Source organism: Portunus trituberculatus, chromosome 47, assembly GCF_017591435.1.
Source record: "Portunus trituberculatus isolate SZX2019 chromosome 47, ASM1759143v1, whole genome shotgun sequence".
In the NCBI taxonomy this organism is placed as follows: Eukaryota; Metazoa; Arthropoda; class Malacostraca; order Decapoda; family Portunidae; genus Portunus; species Portunus trituberculatus.
Window position 1 is genome coordinate 4,805,107 of NC_059301.1, and position 22,751 is coordinate 4,827,857.

The 22,751-nt window shown below is 41.3% G+C and overlaps 3 protein-coding genes across 4 annotated transcripts in view; 2 read left to right on the forward strand and 1 right to left on the reverse strand.

Moving 5' to 3' along the window:
• LOC123520511 (juvenile hormone esterase-like) overlaps positions 1 to 3,337 on the reverse strand; it is an 82,986-nt gene extending 79,649 nt beyond the window's left edge. The window contains exon 1 of the mRNA XM_045282825.1: positions 3,319 to 3,337. The gene's annotated coding sequence lies outside the window, so the exon portion shown is untranslated. The remainder of the gene's footprint in view (positions 1 to 3,318) is intronic.
• Positions 632 to 13,080, forward strand: LOC123520509 (juvenile hormone esterase-like). Its single transcript, XM_045282823.1, has 13 exons — positions 632 to 1,359; positions 3,265 to 3,411; positions 3,693 to 3,852; positions 4,406 to 4,479; positions 5,239 to 5,350; positions 7,210 to 7,433; positions 7,628 to 7,811; positions 8,400 to 8,495; positions 8,893 to 8,996; positions 9,593 to 9,758; positions 9,987 to 10,104; positions 11,227 to 11,401; positions 12,281 to 13,080. The coding sequence occupies exons 1-13, from the start codon at positions 727 to 729 to the stop codon at positions 12,470 to 12,472; spliced, it is 2,385 nt and encodes a 794-aa protein (XP_045138758.1). The 5' UTR covers positions 632 to 726; the 3' UTR covers positions 12,473 to 13,080.
• A 1,732-nt stretch (positions 13,081 to 14,812) lies between these two features.
• Positions 14,813 to 22,592, forward strand: LOC123520516. 2 transcript variants are annotated; one of them, XM_045282840.1, is made up of 7 exons: positions 14,813 to 15,336; positions 17,059 to 17,184; positions 17,434 to 17,604; positions 17,732 to 17,911; positions 18,028 to 18,171; positions 20,960 to 21,058; positions 21,857 to 22,592. In XM_045282840.1, the coding sequence occupies exons 1-7, from the start codon at positions 15,112 to 15,114 to the stop codon at positions 22,034 to 22,036; spliced, it is 1,125 nt and encodes a 374-aa protein (XP_045138775.1). In that variant the 5' UTR covers positions 14,813 to 15,111; the 3' UTR covers positions 22,037 to 22,592. The 2 variants fall into 2 exon arrangements, with proteins under 2 accessions (XP_045138775.1, XP_045138776.1); XM_045282841.1 differs by having other exon boundaries at positions 14,815 to 15,336; positions 18,028 to 18,159.
• The last annotated feature ends 159 nt before the right edge of the window (positions 22,593 to 22,751 follow it).

Consider the following 22,751-nt stretch of genomic DNA (forward strand, 5'->3'; position numbering starts at 1 on the left):
GTAATGCGCAAGAATCTTTGAGGTTTTATAGAATGCTTAAGTATTTTACACAATAACGGGTTTCACATAATAGTTTCATATATCATATATATATATATATATATATATATATATATATATATATATATATATATATATATATATATATATATATATATATATTTGGTGAAGAAAAGCCGCAATAAAATCACCATTTCTATCTAAACTCTTGTAACGTTTCAAGACAAACGTAATCCCATCCTCAGACACTGAAAGCACGTACAGAAAGTCAGTGTGGGAACCGTACAGAGATTTCCGGGACAAGAGGTCCTGGCCAATGAAATTTCCTCATATTCCCCAGCCGTAACATATATATATATATATATATATATATATATATATATATATATATATATATATATATATATATATATATATATATATATATATATATATATATGGAGGGAGTCACGAGGGAATCCATAACAAAGCTTAGGGACACAAGAGTCCCTATTATCGCTCTTACTGATAATATGAAATCCCATTATCGATAATAATCCTGAAAATCTCTCCACGAAAAAGGTACACAAAAAAGAGGGCGTGAACATGAAGACAGCGGGTTGTGTGGCAGGAGATGAGGCGAGAGGTATGAGGCGGTGCCGCGCAGTGTCGTGCTCACTCGGCGGCTAGCTCTGAGGCAGAACCCACGTTTATCAAGCTCGCCTGTCTTTGCCACAACACTGAGCCATGCGTGTGTGCAGCGTGCCGGGTGTGTGTGTGCTGGCTGTGGTGGTGAGTGTGGCGGCCGCCGCCCTCCCGCCACTGGGAGTCGTGGAAGCGGCGGCTCAACCTTCAAAGGAATATTTGGAGGAGAACTCAAGCCTGACAACTGATGAGACCGAAGACCTCACTGACTCTTCTGCTGAGCCTTCCATGAACACACCTACAGACGCGCCTACGGAGCCACCTACAGACCCGCCCACGGAGCCACCTACAGACCCGCCCACGGAGCCACCTACAGACCCGCCCACGGAGCCACCTACAGACCCGCCCACGGAGCCACCTACAGACCCACCCACGGAGCCACCTACAGACCCGCCCACGGAGCCACCTACAGACCCGCCCACGGAGCCACCTACAGACCCACCCACGGAGCCACCTACAGACCCACCCACGGAGCCACCAACCTCCACTACACCAGAGCCCACTGAGCCACCTATACCCGTACCTACAGCCGCACCTCCACGCACTCATAAACTAACTGTTGGCGACCTGGGCACTGCCGAGGGCGTCATCCTCACGTCCTTCAAGAGCAGGGACTTCTACGGCTTCATGAGTCTGCCATACGCGGAACCACCAGTGAATGAGTTACGGTTCAAGGTTGGTGGTTATTTTGAAATTTTACCGCACCTCTGCTACTCTGAAAAGGCTGTAGATGAAATGGCTAGGGTTTTTAATGGTGTTTCTACGGTTCTAGTGACATATTACCATGGTTTCTGCATTATTAACTGGATAAAAACTCTTAGATTCGACTTATCATCCCTGTAGCCTTTGAAAATAGTCGTAGTAATGAAAAGTATGGTGTGTACAGTGCTATTGTGCTGCCTGGCGTGACGCGGTGCTGTCTTGGTTCTGTGCTACATGGCTGAGTGTCACGTGCAATAACATTCAACTTCAACATCAAGAAAGAACGTGAGAAAGTAAAGGCACATCAATAATCCAGATGACCCATACAAAGCAGCTCTCTATACCCACTCAAGGGCCGATAACATGATGCCTGTCAGCATGAGAGCCTGTTATAATAGTTTTAAGGGGTGTGTGTCAATTGCGTCGTGGTTGTTGGTCATGTTGTCCTGCACGTTTGACCTAACGCCGGAAAACTGAAGAGGTACAAGTATCGAACATCAATCCTTTCAGTGTTCCAGTACGTTATTCCAGCAATACGTATACCATTATGGAGGAGAAGCTTTGAGGGAATCGCAGTCTGGATACAAGTATTTTTTAAGGCATCAAAGTATCTAACTAGAGGGACAATTACCGTTACTGTATTATGAAGTCTGATTCGTTTCTAGGAGTACAACACTCAAAACAGCCGGTGCTTGATAATCTGAGCGAGGCGCGAACCTCAGCCAACCACGTGACAGTCTAGGACGTGACCATTGAGTCAATGAGGGTATGTGTAGGGTGAGGGTTGATGGACGAAGAGGTACACACACACACACACACACACACACACACACACACACACACACACACACACACACACACACACACACACACACACACACACACACACAAACTGATACGACATAATGTTGATCCTTGGGTAAGCAGAGGGGATAAAGACAGTGTATGAAGCAGCAGACATCAGGTGGAGAGATAGCAGCGATAAGCAGATAGCGCCCCTCCGCCTCACTCTTACGTGAAGGTCATCGCCCAGTAACGCATTATTTAAAGGGTTCAACGACTCATCACTTATGAATCTTTCCAAGATATGGGGTTTGTTAAAATAGAATGAGAGAAAAAAAAAGCCTTGTAATATGATAATACTAAAGCGCTGCTGTTTTAAAATAGTTAGTGTACAGCATTTGCTGAAATCACTAACGAATTTTTTTTGTAAACATAGATATGAAGACACAAATACAAAAAAAGAAAAAGTGGACGAAGATTCAAAACATTAAATTTCTGGAAAAAGCCCCCAGTATATATAAGTTTGATAATTCATGACAATGAAGTAATGACAAATTTGTAAATCAGGTCGCCAAAAAATATTGGTTTATGTTCTACATCACGGTCTGAAGAATATGTGTGTGTGTGTGTGTGTGTGTGTGTGTGTGTGTGTGTGTGTGTGTGTGTGTGTGTGTGTGTGTGTGTGTGTGTGTGTGTGTGTGTGTGTGTGTGAAGCCTACATTAGACACATGGGGATACAGAAGTATAAAAGGGTAAAGCAAGTTTTGAGGTGGTGAGTGTGGTAGTCTTAAAAACACTTTCAAATAACAGAAAGAGAGAGAGAGAGAGAGAGAGAGAGAGAGAGAGAGAGAGAGAGAGAGAGAGAGAGAGAGAGAGAGAGAGAGAGAGAGAGAAGAAAGTAAGTAGAGGCAAATACGTTGAGCTGATAAAGGAAACCTTGCATTCAAGTGCTTTAGATAATATAGAGAGAGAGAGAGAGAGAGAGAGAGAGAGAGAGAGAGAGAGAGAGAGAGAGAGAGAGAGAGAGAGAGAGAGAGAGAGAGAGAGAGAGAGAGAGTGGCTAACTTCCCCTGCTCCCCTTCCTCTACCCTCCAGTACCCCAAGGAGTTCACAGGCCCTTGGAATAACAGTTACTATGACGCCAGCTACCTGCGGCCGCGGTGTGCCCAGGCCTCGCTCCTCTTTACCGGCATCGTCAGCGGCAGCGAGGACTGTCTGCACCTTAGTGTCTACACGCCCTTGGTGAGTATCGAGGCGGTGGCTGGATCATGGGGTTACTGTGGGAAAGAAGAGAAGGGTGGACCTGTTACTCACATCTGGGACTCACTAATATTTCTGTCTTGGGAAGGTGGTTGTATTAGGTAGTGAAAAGTAAAAACAAGTAAATGAATAAATAGATAAAAGACCAATAGGTGGAAATGAGTAGATGTGTTTCATACGGGGACTGCCAAGTGTAGGCCCTTATGACTTCTTGCAACATTCTTTATTTTGTTATATTCTTATTTTCTTCTGTTCGTCCTCAGCTGCCCGAGGATCTGACGGAGAGGGAGGATGCACTCCCCGTGATGGTGTTCATCCACGGCGGCGCCTACATGTCCGGTGACGCCTTCCTGTACGTGCCTACCAAGCTCATGGACAGGGACGTGGTGGTAGTGGTGGTGCAGTATCGCCTCGGCCTCCTCGGTACGGATTAAACCGCATGACTGACAGTGTCCTTCTCTCCTTCCTGTATCGCTTTGCTCTCTCACCACAAATATTTTCAAAATCTAGTGATGACTCGCCGGGTCCTCATAATGTAGAAGTCTCGTTAATCTGTAACTAGAATCGTAAAGCCTTAAAAAACCCGTGTCATTTCAGCTTGAGCGTTTTGAGAGTAGTGAAGGTGAGATGGAAGTGTTTCAGAATATTGTTGATCGTATAAGTAGTCAACACATCTGGATCGACAGTTACAGGCTTCTGTTCTTCAATTCTCTGGTCACTTATAAACACTATTTTCAGATAACAAAAATAATAAATGATTGTCTTGGTTGTTTTCCCCATTAATGATGTAGACGTCTTATTAAAATGCCACTAGAATAATCAAATCCCCAAAGAGAGCTTATAAATAAAGTTCAGTACAGCTTACTTAAAAGATTCTTGTTTAAACGCCGACACATCTGAGAATAGATATCCAAGCACACCATCTCCCCACTTTCTGGCCCGCCACCAACACACTAACGCTACTTGGGTGTTTCAGGATTCCTGGCAGCAGGCGTGGAGGGGGCTCCGGGGAACATGGGCTTGATGGACCAAATCACGGCCCTTCGATGGGTAAGACTTTCTTTGTCCGTGTGTCTGTCTTTCTGTTTGCCTGTTTGTCTGTCTTTTGTTTATTCGCAGTGATTCCTTACCGTCTTTCCTTTGTCTCTGCCTGTTATTTTTCGTATATTATTGTTACATCCAAGGTCAATTAGCTCACACATTCCATACAGTGTCCTTTCTGTGTCTCTGTGTCTGATTTGCCTTATTTTTCAGTTTATCTCTGTTATTCCCTCCACTGAAAAGCTTACTGATGGCATACAGACATTTCCAGCTTTACAGTAATACCCGACCAAGTCCTGCTAAAATCTTGGTTCATATGTGTAATTTCTCCTTTCTTACCGCACAATGATTTCTTTTCTCCTCCTCCTCCTCCTCCTCCTCCTCCTCCTCCTCCTCCTCCTCCTCCTCCTCTTCCTCTTCCTCCTCCTCCTCCTCCTCCTCCTCATCATCATTGTCATCATCACCATCATCATCATTGTCATCATCACCATCATCATCATTGTCATCATTATCATCATCATCGTCATCATCATTACCATCATCATCATTGTCATCATTATCATCATCATCATCATCATTGATCCTAATCTAGTTTCCTCCCAAATCAGCCTCACCTCAGTATCAGCTTCTGCATCGTTTTCATAAGTTTTCTTTTCCTTTTTCACTTCATCTGCTTTGTTTCATCCAAGCACTGCATCAGAAAACTCGGATAAATTTCTACCTTATATATATATTTTTTCTGAACTACTTTTTATATAACTCTTGTAGGTCCAAAAACACATCCATCACTTTGCCGGAGACCCGAACCTGGTGACGGTGTTTGGCCAGAGTGCGGGTGGCGCCAGTTCCTCCTGGATGTATATCACTCCCCTGACCAACGGTGAGCCCCCACGTCAACTGAAAATTACACACCCTAATATTTGATGAACTTATACATTGATATTTCCACACCTGTGCTGGTTCGTGATGATCTTTTTTCTTTTTCTTTATGCAAGACAGGGAAGCTGGCCAAGGAGAGAGAGAGAGAGAGAGAGAAAAAAAAAAAAAAAAAATCACCCACTTGATTGCCAGTTCCCTAAAAGAGTCATAGTGTCAGCCAAAAGTCCGGGACAAACGTCTTGAAACATCCCTCTTAAAGAGAAGTCAAGTAGTAGGAAGTTGGAAATACAGAAGCAGGCAAGGAATTCCAGAGTTTACCAGAGAAGGGCATGAATGATTTAGAGTACTGGTTACGTTAACTCTTGTATTAGGGACAGAATAGGGATGAGAGGAAAAAAAGCCTTGTGCAGCGAGGCCTCAGGAGGAGATGAGGCATGCAGTTAGTAAGATCAGTAGACCATTTAGCATGAAAACAGCGATAAAAGTTAGCAAGGGATTCAACATTCCGGCGGTGAGAAAGAGGCTGAAGACAGTCAGTCAGGGGAGGGGAGTTGATGAGACGAAAAGCTTTTGACTCTACCCTATCTAATAAAACTATCTGAGTGGAACCCCCCCCTCCCTAAACATGCGAAGAGTACTCCATAAAAGGACGGCTAAGACCCTAGTACAGAGTTAGCAGTTGGAAGGGCGAGAAAAAGTAATGAACTAAGTTATACATTATATCAATTTGCCAGTCAAGATCTTGTCAAAGTATTTTCCTTCTTATTTTCACGTTTCATATCTATTTATTTACCTAGTTTTATTACAAACGCTGATCCTACCGCTGCCACCAGTTTCCACTAAGAACGTTAGGTGAACTTTTCATAGTGATTCCTTTGGAGGTATTCGTTTGAAATTGCTAAAGGGTAAATTTGCTCCTCTAGTGATTTGTGATAATCTGATGAACTATCTTACGTATTTCGTCATGTTGTCAGTCAGCAGTGGTTTCCTAATTTCTTGTTTGATCTTGCAGTAGTTTTCTTTAATTTCACGCTTCGTATTTGTTTTTCTTTGTTTATATACTCATGGTTTATGAATGCTGATCGTCCTCCTACCACCAATTTTCATTAAGAACGTCATACAAACTTTTCATATATATTTCATAGAACATCTTTGTTTATGACTGCTTATGGGAAGGTTATAATTTATCGATCAAGTCCTGTAGGAAAACGAACTCCATAGTCACGCATCTCTTGCAGCTGTATTACCAATAGTCGCATTATCATTTAAACAAACAAACTAGGTTAAACGGAATGCAAATACTAATTCATGACGTGCATAGCCTCATATGTTCAAGAGAACGATTTTCGCAAATGGTCTTGCACTCTGAAGTCAATAAACTAAAGCAGTCTTTTGCATATTCAAGAGAATGGTTTTTTTTTCACAATTGGATATATATATATATATATATATATATATATATATATATATATATATATATATATATATATATATATATATATATATATAGTTCCTTACAACATTAATTAAATTGCAGAAAAGTATCTTGAAGCTTTAAGAGTAATTTTTCACAAGTGCTCATACACTCCGACAGGATTAGTTAACTACAACAGTCTTTGGTGTATTCAAATGAGCGTTTTTCACATCCATCGTGACAACATGCTAAACTGCAGCATAGTCTCAAAACAGTATAGCGATTCCCAAAAGAAACCGAACACAATCTGAAGAGATAATATCAGAATAGTAGTATGTATCTCCCTCTTTCCAACAAAATAATGATACCTTCATGTGCTAGTATGAATGATTATCCTCTTAAGTTCTTCATTCCAGTGCAGTAGTTTATTCCTTCTTAACTTGCAGCGTCAGCCGAGGGGAACAACGGTCGCCAGCTGCTGCACCGCGTCATCCCCCAGAGTGGCTCGGCGCTGGAGGAGTGGACGCTCGACAAGGATCCCAAGACCTCCTTCGCTGTGGCGGCCTCCAAACTAAAGTGTGATGTTGCAGGTTTCACCACGGAGGATATGGTGAGCTGCATGAAGAGCAGGCCCTATGAGGATGTGGTGAACGCAGCCGTCGCAATATATGTGAGTTCCCGTCATTGTGTTGTTGTGCAGCTTAGTGTGGCGAATATCAGACGAGTGTGTGGCTCTCATTAATGTATTGCGATTCTCTCTCTCTCTCTCTCTCTCTCTCTCTCTCTCTCTCTCTCTCTCTCTCTCTCTCTCTCTCTCTCTCTCACACACACACACACACGTCATGCTCTGCTTCACATGTGCAGATTGAGGACCGGCGAGCTGGCGGGCTGGGCTTCAAGGGCCTGTCTCCCGTGGTGCAACGGGGCATCGAGGGGATAGATCCAGTTATCCCCAAGGATCCCCGGGAGATCTTGGACGCCGGAGAATTCCTGCCCATCCCTGTCATGACTGGGAGCGTGAGAGATGAGGGATCCTTGGTCATGGGGCGTGAGTAGAGAACTATCCTTTGTTGTTGTTGTTGTCTTCCTTTTGTTATTCTCTACCTCTCCTTGTTATTATTCTACTTCTCTTCTTCGTGTTATTCTTCTCCTCCTCTTATGTTGTTGTTGTTGTTGTTGTCCTCCTCCTCCTCCTCTTGTTATTCTTCTCCTCCTCCTCCCCGTCCTCCTCTTGTTATTTTTTCTCCTCCTCTTTTTGTTACTATCCTCCGCTTCCTCGTCTTATTATATTCCTCCTATTTTTCTTCTTGTTATTCTCCTCCTCCCGCTCCTCCTCCTCTTCTTATTCTTCTCCTTCTTTACTTCTTGCTATTTTCCTCCTTCCATTCTTGTTATTTTCCTCCTCGTTTTCTTCTTATCATCAATAATGTGTGATCGATGTAGTGGTGGTGGTGGTGGTGGTCCCGCTTAAGATGAATATGAAACTAATGAATACGACCATCACAACAATGATGATGATGGTGCTAAGCTCAATATCAAGTGCATACATACGAGTGCATATATTAAAAAGTAAAGACACCTAATGCCCATCCTCCCCTGAGTCTTGTCTAACGCGCCTCTCTACCCTTCCCTGCAGTGACCTACAAAGACTTCATGGTATACAACAACCACACCACCGAGGACGTGGATTTCCTTAAGAACGACGCGCTGATGATGCTCCTGCAGGCCTTCGGTACGTGAGTGGCAAGCCTATATTCTAAAACGCTCTGCTCTCTCACTACGACTGTTTTCGAAGGACACAGAGATGATCAGTCAGGTTTTCAAGATTGTTTTTTTTTTTCCTGTTAATAATGTAGAAATCTTGTTAGTCTGTCACAAGCACCATAAAAAGGAAACATTTTGAAAATCTGGGGAACTTCAACTAGAGCATTTTTGAAAGTAATGAAAGTGCGGCCATAAAGACAGTAACAATTAACAGTTTTCATAGCTTCGTTGATCTCTTACCTTCCAGTAATCAATCAATAGTCAGTCCTTTTCAAACCCATAGCTAAAAGGTAGAATCTTGAAGGCACCTATGACAAAGCTCTGTCACCTAATCATCTGCTTCACTTCCTTACTTTCCATGATAGGCATTGAGGACAAGACAGGGTCCGTATCCAGCTCTATGAAAATAACCTACCTACCCGACGCCACCATGGGCGACTGGGACTCCATGATCGGCGGCATGATTGATGTAAGTCCACGATTGTCACTGTCCTTCCGTCACTAGCCACGCTTCAACTCAAGAACACCCCATAACTATAAGCTCTCCTTCCACCACCGGCCACGTTTCCATTCAACAACATCTTAACCAAACTGATAGACATACAAACTTCCTTTCCATCACCAGCCACGCTTTGATTCAAGAACATTCCATACCTAACCAAACTGCTGGTCATATATGCTTTCCTCCAATCACCAGCCACGTTTTGATCATACATCACCCATCATCTAAACAAAATCCTGATCACTATATTGATTTCTTACTGATTATCAAATTGCTCTCAATTTGCGTGATTAGTTAATTATGAAGGTTTAAAGAGTGTCATATTTGTGAAGCACAAGTGATGGCTTGTGGCCTCGACATATAGATAAGATAGCCAATTAATTCCTCTACAGCCTTAAACCCTCCAAGTCATAGTTAATCAAAGCTGAGTGAACCATCCTAAAGAAACACCAGTCGTCACCAGAACTCGAACACAAGACTTGTTGCATTGTAGAAAGACGCACTGTCTATGAACTACCGACTTGCATTACAAAAGATTATAATACCCCGGTGTGGTGTTTCAGATGAGCGGCGTGATGTTCCTTAAGTCCGGCCTGTGGGAGCTGACCCGTCGTGCCTCCCTCGCTAACAAGAACTCCCCCATCTACTTTTACTCGTGGGAATATGAGGCTGACGACACCCTGTTTGACTGGATCTTTATGTCCTTCCCCAACATCCCTGTCCCAGGAGGTGAGAGAGAGAGAGAGAGAGAGAGAGAGAGAGAGAGAGAGAGAGAGAGAGAGAGAGAGAGAGAGAGAGAGAGAGAGAGAGAGAGAGAGAGAGAGAGAGATACATATGTGAAAAAAAAGAGCCCAAATTGATAAGTAGAAAAACCACGACAACTAAGTACTTCAGAGTTTATCCAAGGCAAGCCCTCTCACATGCATCCATTAACTAGTGTATGCGCCACATCCCCAGGAATCTGCCACGCTGATGAGCTCCTCTACCTCTTCCACCTACCCGCTGTGCACGACGAGCGCCAGAAGGTGATGGTGGACCGCATGACAAAAATCTGGACCGACTTTGCAAAATATGGGTAAGAAATTGAAGGCAGGCAAGATAAACCCCCAAATCTGCTTTTTTTCTTTTTTCTTTGTCTCCATGTCCATTTTTGGTTTGTCTCCACGCAAACATATCTTCTTTCTTTCACTTCTATGGATTTTGTTTTACTGAGATGGAGCTCTGAACTTAGACAACGAAGTGGCTATATAGAAAAATGTCAGTACCGAAAGAGTGTAGTCAGTAGGGTTATCCATTTGAGGATAAGTCTCTTGAATCCTTCCTCTTGAAAACACTTTGACTGAAAATTACCAGTGCATGTCCAGCCATCCCATCCCTCGTGTCTTTCTCCATCATGTTGTCCTTTGTCTATAACATTTAATGAAAAGAATACTCCCGTTATTATTCAGTCTCATGTACGCATATACAGTATACACACACAAGTAAAAGAATAAAATAAGTAAATAATAATATAAAAGAGAAAAAGTTATGCGGGATAGGTGTCGAACCATCTCTGTCTGACAACTGTTCCCATACACATCTATAACTTTTTTTCATAAACTTATTTTTGTATTTCATCTTCTTAAGCAGTACTATAACTTGAAAAACAAAAACTAACTTCCTAACTTTTTTTTCTTGAAGTTAAAGGAGGTGTTTTTAGCTAGATGCCATAACTCAGGAGGGGGAGTTTGAGTTTGAAAGATTTTGACATTTTCTAATTTATGAAGGAGTGTTTGGCAAGTTGAAGATGCTGCTGCTGTTGCTGCTGTCACTGCTGTTGCTACTACTACTACTACTACTACTACTACTTCACCTCCTAATCCTTGTCCTCGTCCTCATGTTCACCTTTACTTTCTCCTCGCTCATCATACCTCGTTTCTCACTTCCCCTCGCCCCTTCGCCGCCTCCCACACCTCGCCACCGTCCAGTTTCCCACGACTGTCTAACATAAATTCTTTAGTGCTCCGGATGTTAGCCCCTTACTTTTCTGACTTGTCTTTTCTAGTTTTCTGAATGTTGATCCCTTATTTGTTTGTCTCTTTGTAAATACATCTATAGTGCTCTGAATATCAACAAAGGACGGCCGGAGTACAGTGGTAAATGAACAGATAACAAATAGTGTTCTCCCTCACTTGAACGTTGACATGACTCTCGGCAGTGACCCGACGCCCGAGGCCACGAGGGAGCAATGGGAGGGTGCAATGGAGAAGTGGGAGCCGTATGATCCTAGCCAGCAGAACTTCATGCTCATAAAGGACACTTTCACGATGACGGTTGACTTCACGACGCGATGGAAATACCACTCCACCACCCACAGCAACTCCACTGCAATGGTGAGGCGTGCGGGGTTACTGTGGTGAGAGGTCTTCCTTCTACTGAATTCAGCATTTTTGACCAACCTTTAGCCCTCTTATCTACTAAACAGATATCAATTGTTACGTAGGTTTCGTGGTCAAATTCTCAGCAGATCAGAGGAAGTATAGTTGCAAAAAGGGATTAAATGCAGTGGAGATGAATTTTGGCTGTACTTTTATCATTTCTTCCATAGGTTTGGTAACTCATTCCACATAGGTTCACTCTTCGCCACTATTCATCTATCCGCTCTTCTCCTCACACATATAATTATAATTCTCTCTCTCTCTCTCTCATGTCATCCAACTGAATAACTCACATTCTTTCCCCTGTTGACTTGTAATCATCACCCATTGGTTCACTTTTCTTACCCATTCGTATAAAAAACAATCTCTCGTCTCATTTAATTAATTTTTCCTCATTTTCTTTTTTGTCTTTTGTTACTATGAAGTTGTCTAGCTTTTGTCACTCATGTATTGCAGCTGCGTGTCTCACCAAACTCAGTACCTCACATTTTTTCAACATTATGCATTTTTTTTTCTCCCTTACCTATATAACTGCAACCTTTCGTCTCAGCTCAATATCTCACATTTTTTTTTCCCCTTCCACCTCATTTTCATCTTTCACTATTACACATTTCCCAGCTTCCCTAAAACATACATCCGGTGCACCGTCCCACGTAACTCAGTAACATTTTTTTTAACATTATGTACTACTTCTTTGGTTTCCTCAGCCACAAAGTTGCATACTCTTGTCCTTCTTAAATACTGTAAGTCACATTTTACTTTCCGATGTTCACCTTTCACAACGTCCATTACAAAATTTCCTCTCATAACTCTCCTATTCTTTTTGTCCTGCAGCCGCCATCCTCCACGATAACACCCACGATGCCGCCAGACATGGTGAGCCGCGACGCCTACAACGACGTGAAAAAGGAGAGGGATAATTTCACAATAGCAACGTGTGTCCTGGGAGCTCTGTGCGCCTTCTGCCTTCTCCTCTTCGTCGTCATCTACATAAGAAAGCGAAGAAAACAGAACGCTATAGTCTAGGTTGTAGGAAGCAACAGTCAAATGTCTACTGCTGGAGCATGGTGATGACGAAGGCCTGTGTGCATGCTTCGTTATCTCAATGAGCGTTTGTGCATCAACCACTTAGCTACTTGCAACCTGTCCTCCCCATAGTGTACCGTGACCTAGAAGCAGGGGAGCCACGCAGGTGTCACGGGCCTTGGAACAACCGCAAGACCGCTGCCTGACAATGCTAATTCACATGTGCCAGGTGCAGCATTTCCTCGCCACGCGAAGCCCTTAATTTATACATAGAATAATGAAATAGGTAATATGTACCATACATTCTCTCTCTCACGCGCACACACACACACACACACACACACACACACACACACACACACATGGTTTATAGATGTTTTGACGGCGTTGTTGCAACGGTAACATCGATTATAAGTATTACTATTAATTCAACAAAAATCTACGATCTCTCTCTCTCTCTCTCTCTCTCTCTCTCTCTGAAGTCGAATAAATAATAATTTAAATAATAATAAATACAGTCTAACTATATTCGTGGAGTACAGTATATATTTCATAGCCATCATCAAAACTGCAAGGAAACTTGTTTATTAAAATCTCCTCGATGGTTATTATTTGTTTCAATTTCCACATAGACTTGTGTCGCTCTGGATCGCTGCTTCCTGCCTTTGTTTCTCCATATGCCGCCTTCAAGCACTCCTATAGCACGCGATGTTATGAGCACCTTCTCCGGGAACTGTGCACCTCTCAGGCAGCGCTGCTGGCAATACAAATGTAGTTTGCCATCCACACCCCGAACAATCACCCCACACATCCCACATACACACATGCCGTGCGCACACGACTATTATCTTGCTGAGGGAGGAGTGTAGCAATCAAATTTCTAGGTACATATGTGTGTGTGTGTGTGTGTGTGTGTGTGTGTACACACTGACGAAGACGACTCAGAACGCAACTTATATATATATATATATATATATATATATATATATATATATATATATATATATATATATATATATATATATATATATATATATATATATATATAAGTTAAGCGTTCAGTGTACACACACACACACACACACATACACACCTGGGTATATATATATATATATATATATATATATATATATATATATATATATATATATATATATATATATACCACTTTTCATTACTTTCTATTTAATTTGATATTCACCACCCCAGTTAGCGGTGACTCCTGCTTTCCACACTCCGCTCCGCTTCCTCTCCGCCGAATGAGCCACGTCGACCCGGAAATATATATATATATATATATATATATATATATATATATATATATATATATATATATATATATATATATATATATTAAACGTTCTGAGTCGTCTCCGCCAATGTGTACACACACACACACACACACACACACACACACACACACACACACACACACACACACACACACATATATATATATATATATATATATATATATATATATATATATATATATATATATATATATATATATATATATATATATATGTAAAGCTAAGCGTTCTGGGTCATCTCCGCCAGTTTTTTTTTCATTCCCTCCTTCCCAAGAATGCTATCTCTGTATAAAGGCCTTATCTCCATGTAAGAAGTTCTTTTCGCATTTATGGGGAGGTTCCACTCGTACAGTCTTATTAGATAGGATGGAATCAAAAGCTTTTCGTCCTATCAACTCCCCTCCTGTGACTGACTTCAGCATCTTCTTCACCGCAGCAATGTTGCATCTCTTGCTATCTTCCAGCGGTATTTTCATGCTAACTGGTCTTCTGATCTTGCTAACTGCATGCCTTCCTGCCTCTGCGGCCTCGCTGTACTAGATATTCTTCTTGCCCTCACCCTTATTCTGTCCACCTATCTTATCTAATACATGAGTTGACCAGTACTCTCAATCATTCATACCTTTCTTTGGGATACTTTGGAACTCCCTGCCAGCTTGTGTGTATCTTCCTATGACATGAACTCATTTAAGAAGTTCACGACATTTCTCCCTTCCTTTCAGTTAACTCTCGGACCTGCACGGAGACTGGCAACTAAGTGGGCGTTTTCTTAATCTTTTTGTTCCCCTTGACCAGTTTTCTCTTCTTGCATAAAAAATAATAATTCAGCATTTTGTATTTTCTTTTGAATATTTTATTTCTTATATAGCAATGGATTTACTTACTAAGGTTTGCAATGACTTATTTATCGCAAGGCTTAATAGAAAATAAAAGATTATTAAAAGAAAAAATAAATCTAAATGGCTGAATTAACGACTGCATTCAACAGTACATAATCAAAAAAAAAAAAAAAACACACACACACACACACACACACACACACACACACACACAGTGCATGTTTGCAACGATCATAACTTCGTATGCTGACACGTGTGATGTGTGTGTGATTGGGGGTCGTAATACATGAGGAGCAATGACGTGCGAGTCGTGAGGTAGTTTTTCATGTCTATCCAGGTGCGGGAGACGTTCCTTTCTCATCAGGAAAACATATGTGTAAATTTCCGGGTCGACGTGGCTCATTCGGCGGAGAGGAAGCGGAGCGGAGTGTGGAGAGCAGGAGTCACCGTTAACTGAGGTGGTGAATATCAAGTGAAATAGAAAGTAATGAAAAGTGGTATAGACGAAAACGACATGACAGTATTGGTGCAAGAAGATGTAGAAACAGACATCTGTCTCGGTACAGCTAAGAGGCTTCTCCCGCCACCCACCACCACCACCACCACCACCACTAGTCCTGACAGCACCTTGACATTACGCAACATTTCCCTGGACAGGCAGTCTGACCTGCGGCGGTCGTGGCCACTCATCTTGGCTTTCCTGGGGACGGAGGTAAGGGTGTGAGGAAGAGGCAAGGTCATTGGTCCCAGGTCAATGACACAAGTGAATATTTGTCACTGGCACAAGTTAGGGACAAGTGCTCACTTCATGAAGTTGTTTCATGGTAAATTCTGGAACTCCCTGCATGCTTCTGTATTTCCGTCTTCCTACGACTTGACTTTTTTTAAGGAGGTTTCAAGACAATTGTTCCTTGATTTTGGCTAATTTCTTACTACTTTTTAAGGAACCAGCACTTCAAGTGGGCCGTTTTTTATATTTTGTTGCCCTTGGCTGGCTTCCCTCCAGCATGAAAAAATAATGATAATAAATAAACATATTGTATACTGAAGCGGCGATGAAATTGTTAGCGTAAGTGTGTTCCTTGTCAGCGAGGGTAACTGGAATACAATTTGGATTCTGACACTAATTTCACAAACGAGGTGATGTTTCTGCCGAAGGCATGACGCCTGCAGCACCCTGCCCGAGGCCTTAGCTGTAGACCGCGGCCCAGTTATCTCCCCACGTTGTGTCTGCTGGTGCTTGGCATGTCCTGAAAACCATGAAGCAGCAGACTAATACTGCACTTTTTCTGGAGACTACGCAGTGCATATTTGAGTTTCGTGTAGTCCTGCAGCACAGTGATGGTTCTGGTGACAAAGACAACGCGTCGTGGCAGCCGTGGCCCAGAAGTGGCTAACGGTAACGTGGGATCTCTTTGACAGAAATTACTCATTTAGTTTATTCAACGTTATATGTAATAATAAGCAATTTTGTAAAACATTTGATAATTGCAAATTAGCCAAAAAGCTGATGCACAACAATACAGCTTGTTCCGCGTCGCTGCTGTCTGCCATTGGAAATATGGTAACTGACGATAATGCTGTATCAAGTATATTGCTTTAAATATTTTCACAAGTAGGTAGAAATACCAGCTGCATACAGAGAGTATTAGGCTGGGTATAAATACGACGAAAGTGATACAGAATCGGAAAGAAAAGAAAGCGTCCTAAGGGCAAACTGGAGATGAAGACAACATACACATACATACCTGTCCTCTTGATGGTGTGCTGGACCCTGCTCTCCTGAACCCGAAGCCTTGAGACACCAGCGTAACACATGCTTGAAGCAGCACAAAGACGGTTTCCTGCATGCAACACATCCTGAGCTGCAGCCCGTGTCCCTCTTGTCTCGTGAAGGCGAGTAAGGCAGTATATAATAGATAATACTCTAAACTGATTGGACCTAAATCTCAACTTTAAATGAAGACAAATATTAGGTACGCGTGCGCCCATGCATAAGCACTTGTCCAGCCAAACTGGCTGACCGTTGACCGTGGTTCATGGCGCAGCCTGGCACATGCGCCTTGTGGTGGCCTCGGGAGACGTAGCGCGGAATAAAAAATATCACCCTTTGTATGTAGTACATACACACATAAGCGTTATGAAAGAAGGGTTATAGTAGTGGTAAATACTTTAAAATACTCTCGTTATAGAAGAGTTTGTTAGTATATTAGTCTTTTCATATATTTAAACATATATTCTTCTTTTTCTCTATTATGATAGACTATAAGCCATAGCTGATTAAAGAACAATACAATGAACAGTGGAAAAAAACAACAAAACAAAACACGCATACATGATTTTACTCAAAAAATCTCTTACAATTCAACGCGCACTGACTTCTTTGATTTACCCCACCTGCTTAGCACTCCCCCCCTCCTCTACCCACCTACAGATGGTGAAGCAGCTGAGTAACTATGCGGCGACGCAGAATAACGACGATGTCTCTCCCATGCCCCCAGTGCTGCTGGTGCTGCTCACTGAACTGACCAAGCTGGTGCTGGTGCTTTGCTGGGCTGTGGTGAGTGGCCGCGGTGAGTTCACGGCAGTGGTCTGTGGTGTCATGAGTGTTTCGGTGAGTGACTGCAGCGAGAATGGCTATAGAAAGCGGCTAAGGAGAATGGATGCGGCGTCCGTAATGAGTGAGGGAGTGGGACGGGTGGTGGCGTGCCGTTGTTGATGATAGATAGGGGTGTAGAGGCATCTATGGAGTTCATTTTTCAAGTGTGTTATGGAATGTGGCGGTGATCAAGACTTTCGTGTGCCGCAGATGAACAGGTCTAGGATGGGTAAGTGGACGCCCTCCCTCAGGTTTGGGATTCCCGCCGCCTGCTACCTGGCCACCAACGTACTGTACCTGCTGGCCCTCAGAAGCACCGCCCCGCCCCTCTGGCTCATGCTTATCCAAACCAGGACCTTCTACACCGTCGCTATCTATCTTGTGAGTTTCTCTCTCTCTCTCTCTCTCTCTCTCATTAAATATATAATTATTCGTTATTTTTTTTATATTTACACTACCACAAAACTTGATCAGAAGCCTCTTTCCTCTAAAATGTGCCTCCCGTCAGGTTGTGTTTGGGCGGGAGGTGTCCTTGTGCCAGATAATGGGCTGCCTCCTGGTGGTGGCCAGCCTGCCACTGGCTCATGCAAGTGAGCTACAAGAAGGTCGTCCCGCTGTTCTCCCTTCTGTCCTCGTGGCCTCCCAGGCAGCAGCCTTCATATCTACCATGGCCTCCATCGTCATTGAGGTGTGTTGTGAGGAGGGGCATGAAGTGGGAGTCAGGAATCAAGGGATGGTGAGGGTGAGGTATGTAGGCAAGACGCAGAGTGTACAGGTCACGCTACCTCCGTCTTTTTTCATCAGCTCCTGCTTAAGAACGACTCCCGGAGCTTCTGTGAGCAGCAGACGTGGCTTTACTGCTGGAGCGGCTTGATGGCCGCCATTAGCCTGACCTTACAGGCCCCGCCCATGGACTTCTCCCACCTCAACCTGCAGGTGTGTGTGTGTGTAAGTAAGTAAGTAATAATTTATTGCTGACAAAGGTAAATTGGAATACTAAAATACATAGTAAGTAGTCACAGCAACAGTCCGTCGAGCAAAAGCTCCCTGACGGACGGTTAAAAATCCATACTAACAATGCTGTGGTAAACGGCAGTCAGCTACTAACTTAAGATTATTATAAGAAAATATAATGGGAAAAAAAAAAATACTTCAACTAAAGTCTGCCTATAATCTACACACTTAACAAAAGGAACATATTGTCATAAAAGAGCAAATTGCTTAATAAAAAGCACATATACAATTTCACAAAAAAATCCCAATGAACTAATAACAAAGTAGTATAACTACTACTTAGAGTGTACTTGTTAAACAAAACTTTACATCTTTGTCAATCATACTACATTATAATTACAAAACAATACATAGTTAAGACAATAATACATTAGTAAATAGTAACCGAATAAGAATTATATTACAAGAATATAAGCTAAACATTTTGTTGTTGAAGCAAATAATTTTTCATTTCTTTTTTTAAATTTAAATTTACTAGCAGATGTTAATAGATTCTTCTTGTCCACCGGCAAAGCATTGAATAATTTTGGGCCAGAACTTAACACACAATGGCTGAATAAAGTGGTTCAGAATACAGGGCAAATAAGATTTAAATTATTACTTCTTAAATACATTATTTTGGCTATGAGTTTTATATATCAAAAGTAATGTAAAAAAATTATGTATAAATGAAAATTTCAAAATATTTTCTCCAGTTAACAATCTTGCAGTAGAGTCAAACTTCTTTAAGAAAAAATATACAACGAAAAATTTTGTTTTGAACAACAGTTAACTTGTGATGGAAAGACGGCCAGGTAGATCCCCAGATTGGAACACAATACGTGAGATGTGGGTAGCATAATGTATGATAAATACTCAGCATAGCATCAGTAGTTAGGTTATGGCGGATTCTATACAGGATACCAGTAACTTTTGAAACTTTTAAACATGTCTGATCAATATGGTATTTCCAATTTAAATTTTCATCAATAAACACACCGAGAAATTTTAAATAACTGACTTTAGTTATAGTTTCACCATTTAATATTATTGGAGGAATAGATGTTTTTACAGATTTATTTTGAAATAATATGCAATTTGTTTTGGTTACATTTAGTTTAAGTTTAATTGAATTGACCCAAAGATTAATTTTGTCTAGTTCTGCCAAAACATGACTATGTAGTGAATTAATGTCTTTATCTTTAATTAGTAGCGATGTATCATCAGCATATAGAACAAAGTCAAATGTATTACTGGCATTTACAATATCATTGATATATATATAAGAAAAAGTAATGGGCCTAAAACTGAACCCTGTGGTACACCTTTAGTTAGAAATTGAAAAGAGGAATATTTTTCATTACAAAATACACATTGTTTCCGCCCAGAAAGATAACAGCGAAACAGTTTGTTTGGAATACCCCTAATACCTAAATGTTCCAGTTTATTAAGTATTATTTCATGGTCCAATGTATCAAATGGTTTTGAAAAATCAAGAAAAACTCCCAAAACAAATGACTTTTCCTCTAGACATGCATATACTTTTCTAATAAATTCCAAAATTGCAGTTTCAGTTGAATGGTGTGCTCTGAAACCGTGCTGGTGTTCTGTCAATAAACAGAAATGGGTCGATAATTATTTATATTATTTCTATCGCCTGATTTAAGAAGAGGAATTACTTTAGCTATTTTAAGTTGATCAGGAAATGTACCAGTTTGCAGAGAGAGGTTAATTATATGGGCCAAAGGAGTAGAAATGACAGAAGAAGAATATTTCAATACTTTTGGAGATATATCATCGTATCCTGGAGTGTCGGTGTCAAAAGTGCAAAGAACCTTCTCAACTTCTTTGCTGTTAGTAGGGGACAAATACAGAGAAAAATTAGGGAGTTGTTTAAGTATCTCTTATAATCATGCACACTATCACCAATTGTAAAATTGAGTTTCAAAAATGTTCATTAAATTTTGAAGAAATATCCGAGCTTGATGAGCCAAGGTTAACAGTGCGATTATTAGATTTTATTTTACCTAAAAGAGAATTAATTATTTTCCATTGACTTTTTGGATTGCCTTGATTATCTGTAAAACGATCTTTATAAAAATTTATTTCTTGCAGCTCTTAAGACAGAAGTTAATTTATTTCTATATTTTCTGTAGGCAACCCCATAAGTTAAAGGCCATTTTTTTGAAAGTCTCTCTAATCGGTGTTTTTCTTTTATACTATTTTTTAATGCAGGAGTAATATGTGGGCTTAATTGGTATTTATTATTAAGACGAATCTTATTAACTGGAAATTTTTTGTCGTAGAGATTTTTGAATATTCTGAAAAAAATATCAAAAGCGTTATTACAAGAATGAGAACTTAAAACAGAATTCCAATTAATAACAGAGAGGTCGTTTGCAAAAGATTCCATGGCAGCTGTAGAAACTGATCTTTTATAGATAAACTGCGGTTGTAAATTAGTATATTTAAGTTTGAATTGTGATAATGTTGGAAAATGATCAGAAATGTCAGTTAAAATAATGTTGTTACAAATATTTTCTTCGAAAAGAGATGTCCAAACATGATCTATGAGAGTAGCTAAGTGTTAGTGACTCTGGTTGGTTTGTTTATCAATGGAAACAGAGAGAATGAAAGTGTGTGTGTGTGTGTGTGTGTGTGTGTGTGTGTGTGTGTGTGTGTGTGTGATCACCATTGCTCTGTACTTCTCTTCACGCAATGCGTTTCGTCCCTTCTCGGGCAGTCCCCGTCCACGTGGTGCTGCGTGCTGGCCGTGGTGTCCTCAGCGGTGTCTGGCCTGTGTGTCCCCGTCATCGTCAGGAGTTTGGACACCATTGCCAAGGTGAAGTTCCCGTAGAGAGTCACTGTGTAATCATTCTGCGCACGCCTTGCTACAAGGATTGCAGGCTGAGTTCTACATTTCTTTTCATCATTTACTGTTCGTAAGAGAGTATAACATGTGAAGAACAAAGACTTTAGTCTAGCATTTTGTTTTCTTGTTTATCAATTTTTAAAGTTACCTAAGGAGGCAAGTGTCACGGAAAAGACTGACACTGGATTTGTTATCAGTGTCTTGTGTTATGGGCTGAGTGTAATTAGTCTCATTACTCATTAGCGTACCTGAGATACTCAACGCTAGTTTTATTGATCAGGCAAACCACCGCCTCCTCCTTAACTAAACTGAAATGTGTGAGATCTTCCGGAAAATTTTATCTTACTTAGTTTCATCAATCAATTAATAAATAAACAATATCACTGACTCCATTATATTTATCTATTATCGAAGTCAGGCTGACAGGCCGGTAGATCGATATCAATACTTTACCTCCTTTCTTAAACATGGGGACTGCATTCACTGTGTCCACATCACAGCGCTTCTCATGACTTAAATGATTTCCTAAAGACCTTGATTAGCCAATAATTATTCCTCACTGTTAAGCTCATGACAAAATTCTTGGCGAAATGGGTCTTGAAACTTACCTCATAACCCCTTCTCTCTCTCTCTCTCTCTCTCTCTCTCTCTCTCTCTCTCTCTCTCAATTAATTTGTGCAGTCCTTTCATCTCTTCCTTGGCCTACCACGTTTCCTCCTTCCATCCACTTCCATATCTAAGGAAAATTAATGAACTGTAACCTCGCAGGACTACCTCGCCGCGCTAAACAACGTGTTGTTGGCCCTGCTGACTGCTGCCATCTTCCCTCGCCATTTCACCCTCAGCGGCCTCTTCTTCCTTTCCCTGCTGGTTCTGCTGTGTGGCATCTGGCTCTACGAGAGAAAGACCCTGCCAGTCCCTTCCACTCTCAGCCGCTTCAAGTTCTGATTCTTGTCAGTGGAACCGTGACAGAATGAGACGAACAAAAGCCGCTTCTGTACTACTTTAAAAAGGCTCTTGTAGAAGTTGCACGTGTTTTTAATAATGTTTTTACTATTCTAGTGATAGTTTAAGAAGATTTCTACATTATTAACGTTATAAACACTCTTGAAAACATGACTAATTAACTCTGTGGCCTTTAAAAAAATAGTGGTGGTGAGATCAAGGTGCTTCAGAATATAAGTCTAGGGATTGTCTGGCAGCGGGAGGACGGCGAGGAGCAAACATACTGATACCCAGCCCAGAAATTATTCCCGACTCACACTTGCAACGTGGCACCTTGCTTGCATTGGTGAAGGACAGACTCATAGACACTCACTGCGGCATGATACAAGTGGAATGCTATAGTCTACTCTAATATTTTCATCCACTGTATCATAAAAAACGTTATTATTTTATGGGTAACTAAATTGTATTTGATTTAACACTTTTTTTTTTTCGTGTGTGTGTGTGTGTGTGTGTGTGTGTGTGTGTGTGTGTGTGTGTGTGTGTGTGTGTGTGTGTGTGTGTGTGTGTTATAAAGGAATAATAAAGTCTATTTATATTTTTTCCTGATTTCAAACCTTACTCAACTCTAAAAGTTCCTTTCTTCACTGAGAGTGTGCGTGTCTATCGAAACAAACCACAACGAACATTAACACTAGGGTTGTCTGGGCTGAGTCTC

What these genes read in the sequence shown, in the direction of transcription:
- LOC123520509 (XM_045282823.1), top strand. Translation starts at nt 727, where the DNA reads ATGCGTGTGTGCAGCGTGCCGGGTGTGTGTGTGCTGGCTGTGGTGGTG. An exon ending in TTAGTGTCTACACGCCCTTG is followed by an intron (nt 3,412 to 3,692) that starts GTGAGTATCGAG and finishes GTTCGTCCTCAG; the next exon opens with CTGCCCGAGGATCTGACGGA. An exon ending in ACCGACTTTGCAAAATATGG is followed by an intron (nt 10,105 to 11,226) that starts GTAAGAAATTGA and finishes GACTCTCGGCAG; the next exon opens with TGACCCGACGCCCGAGGCCA.
- LOC123520516 (XM_045282840.1), top strand. Translation starts at nt 15,112, where the DNA reads ATGAAAAGTGGTATAGACGAAAACGACATGACAGTATTGGTGCAAGAA. An exon ending in ACACCGTCGCTATCTATCTT is followed by an intron (nt 17,605 to 17,731) that starts GTGAGTTTCTCT and finishes GCCTCCCGTCAG; the next exon opens with GTTGTGTTTGGGCGGGAGGT. An exon ending in ACCTGCAGGTGTGTGTGTGT is followed by an intron (nt 18,172 to 20,959) that starts GTAAGTAAGTAA and finishes CTTCTCGGGCAG; the next exon opens with TCCCCGTCCACGTGGTGCTG.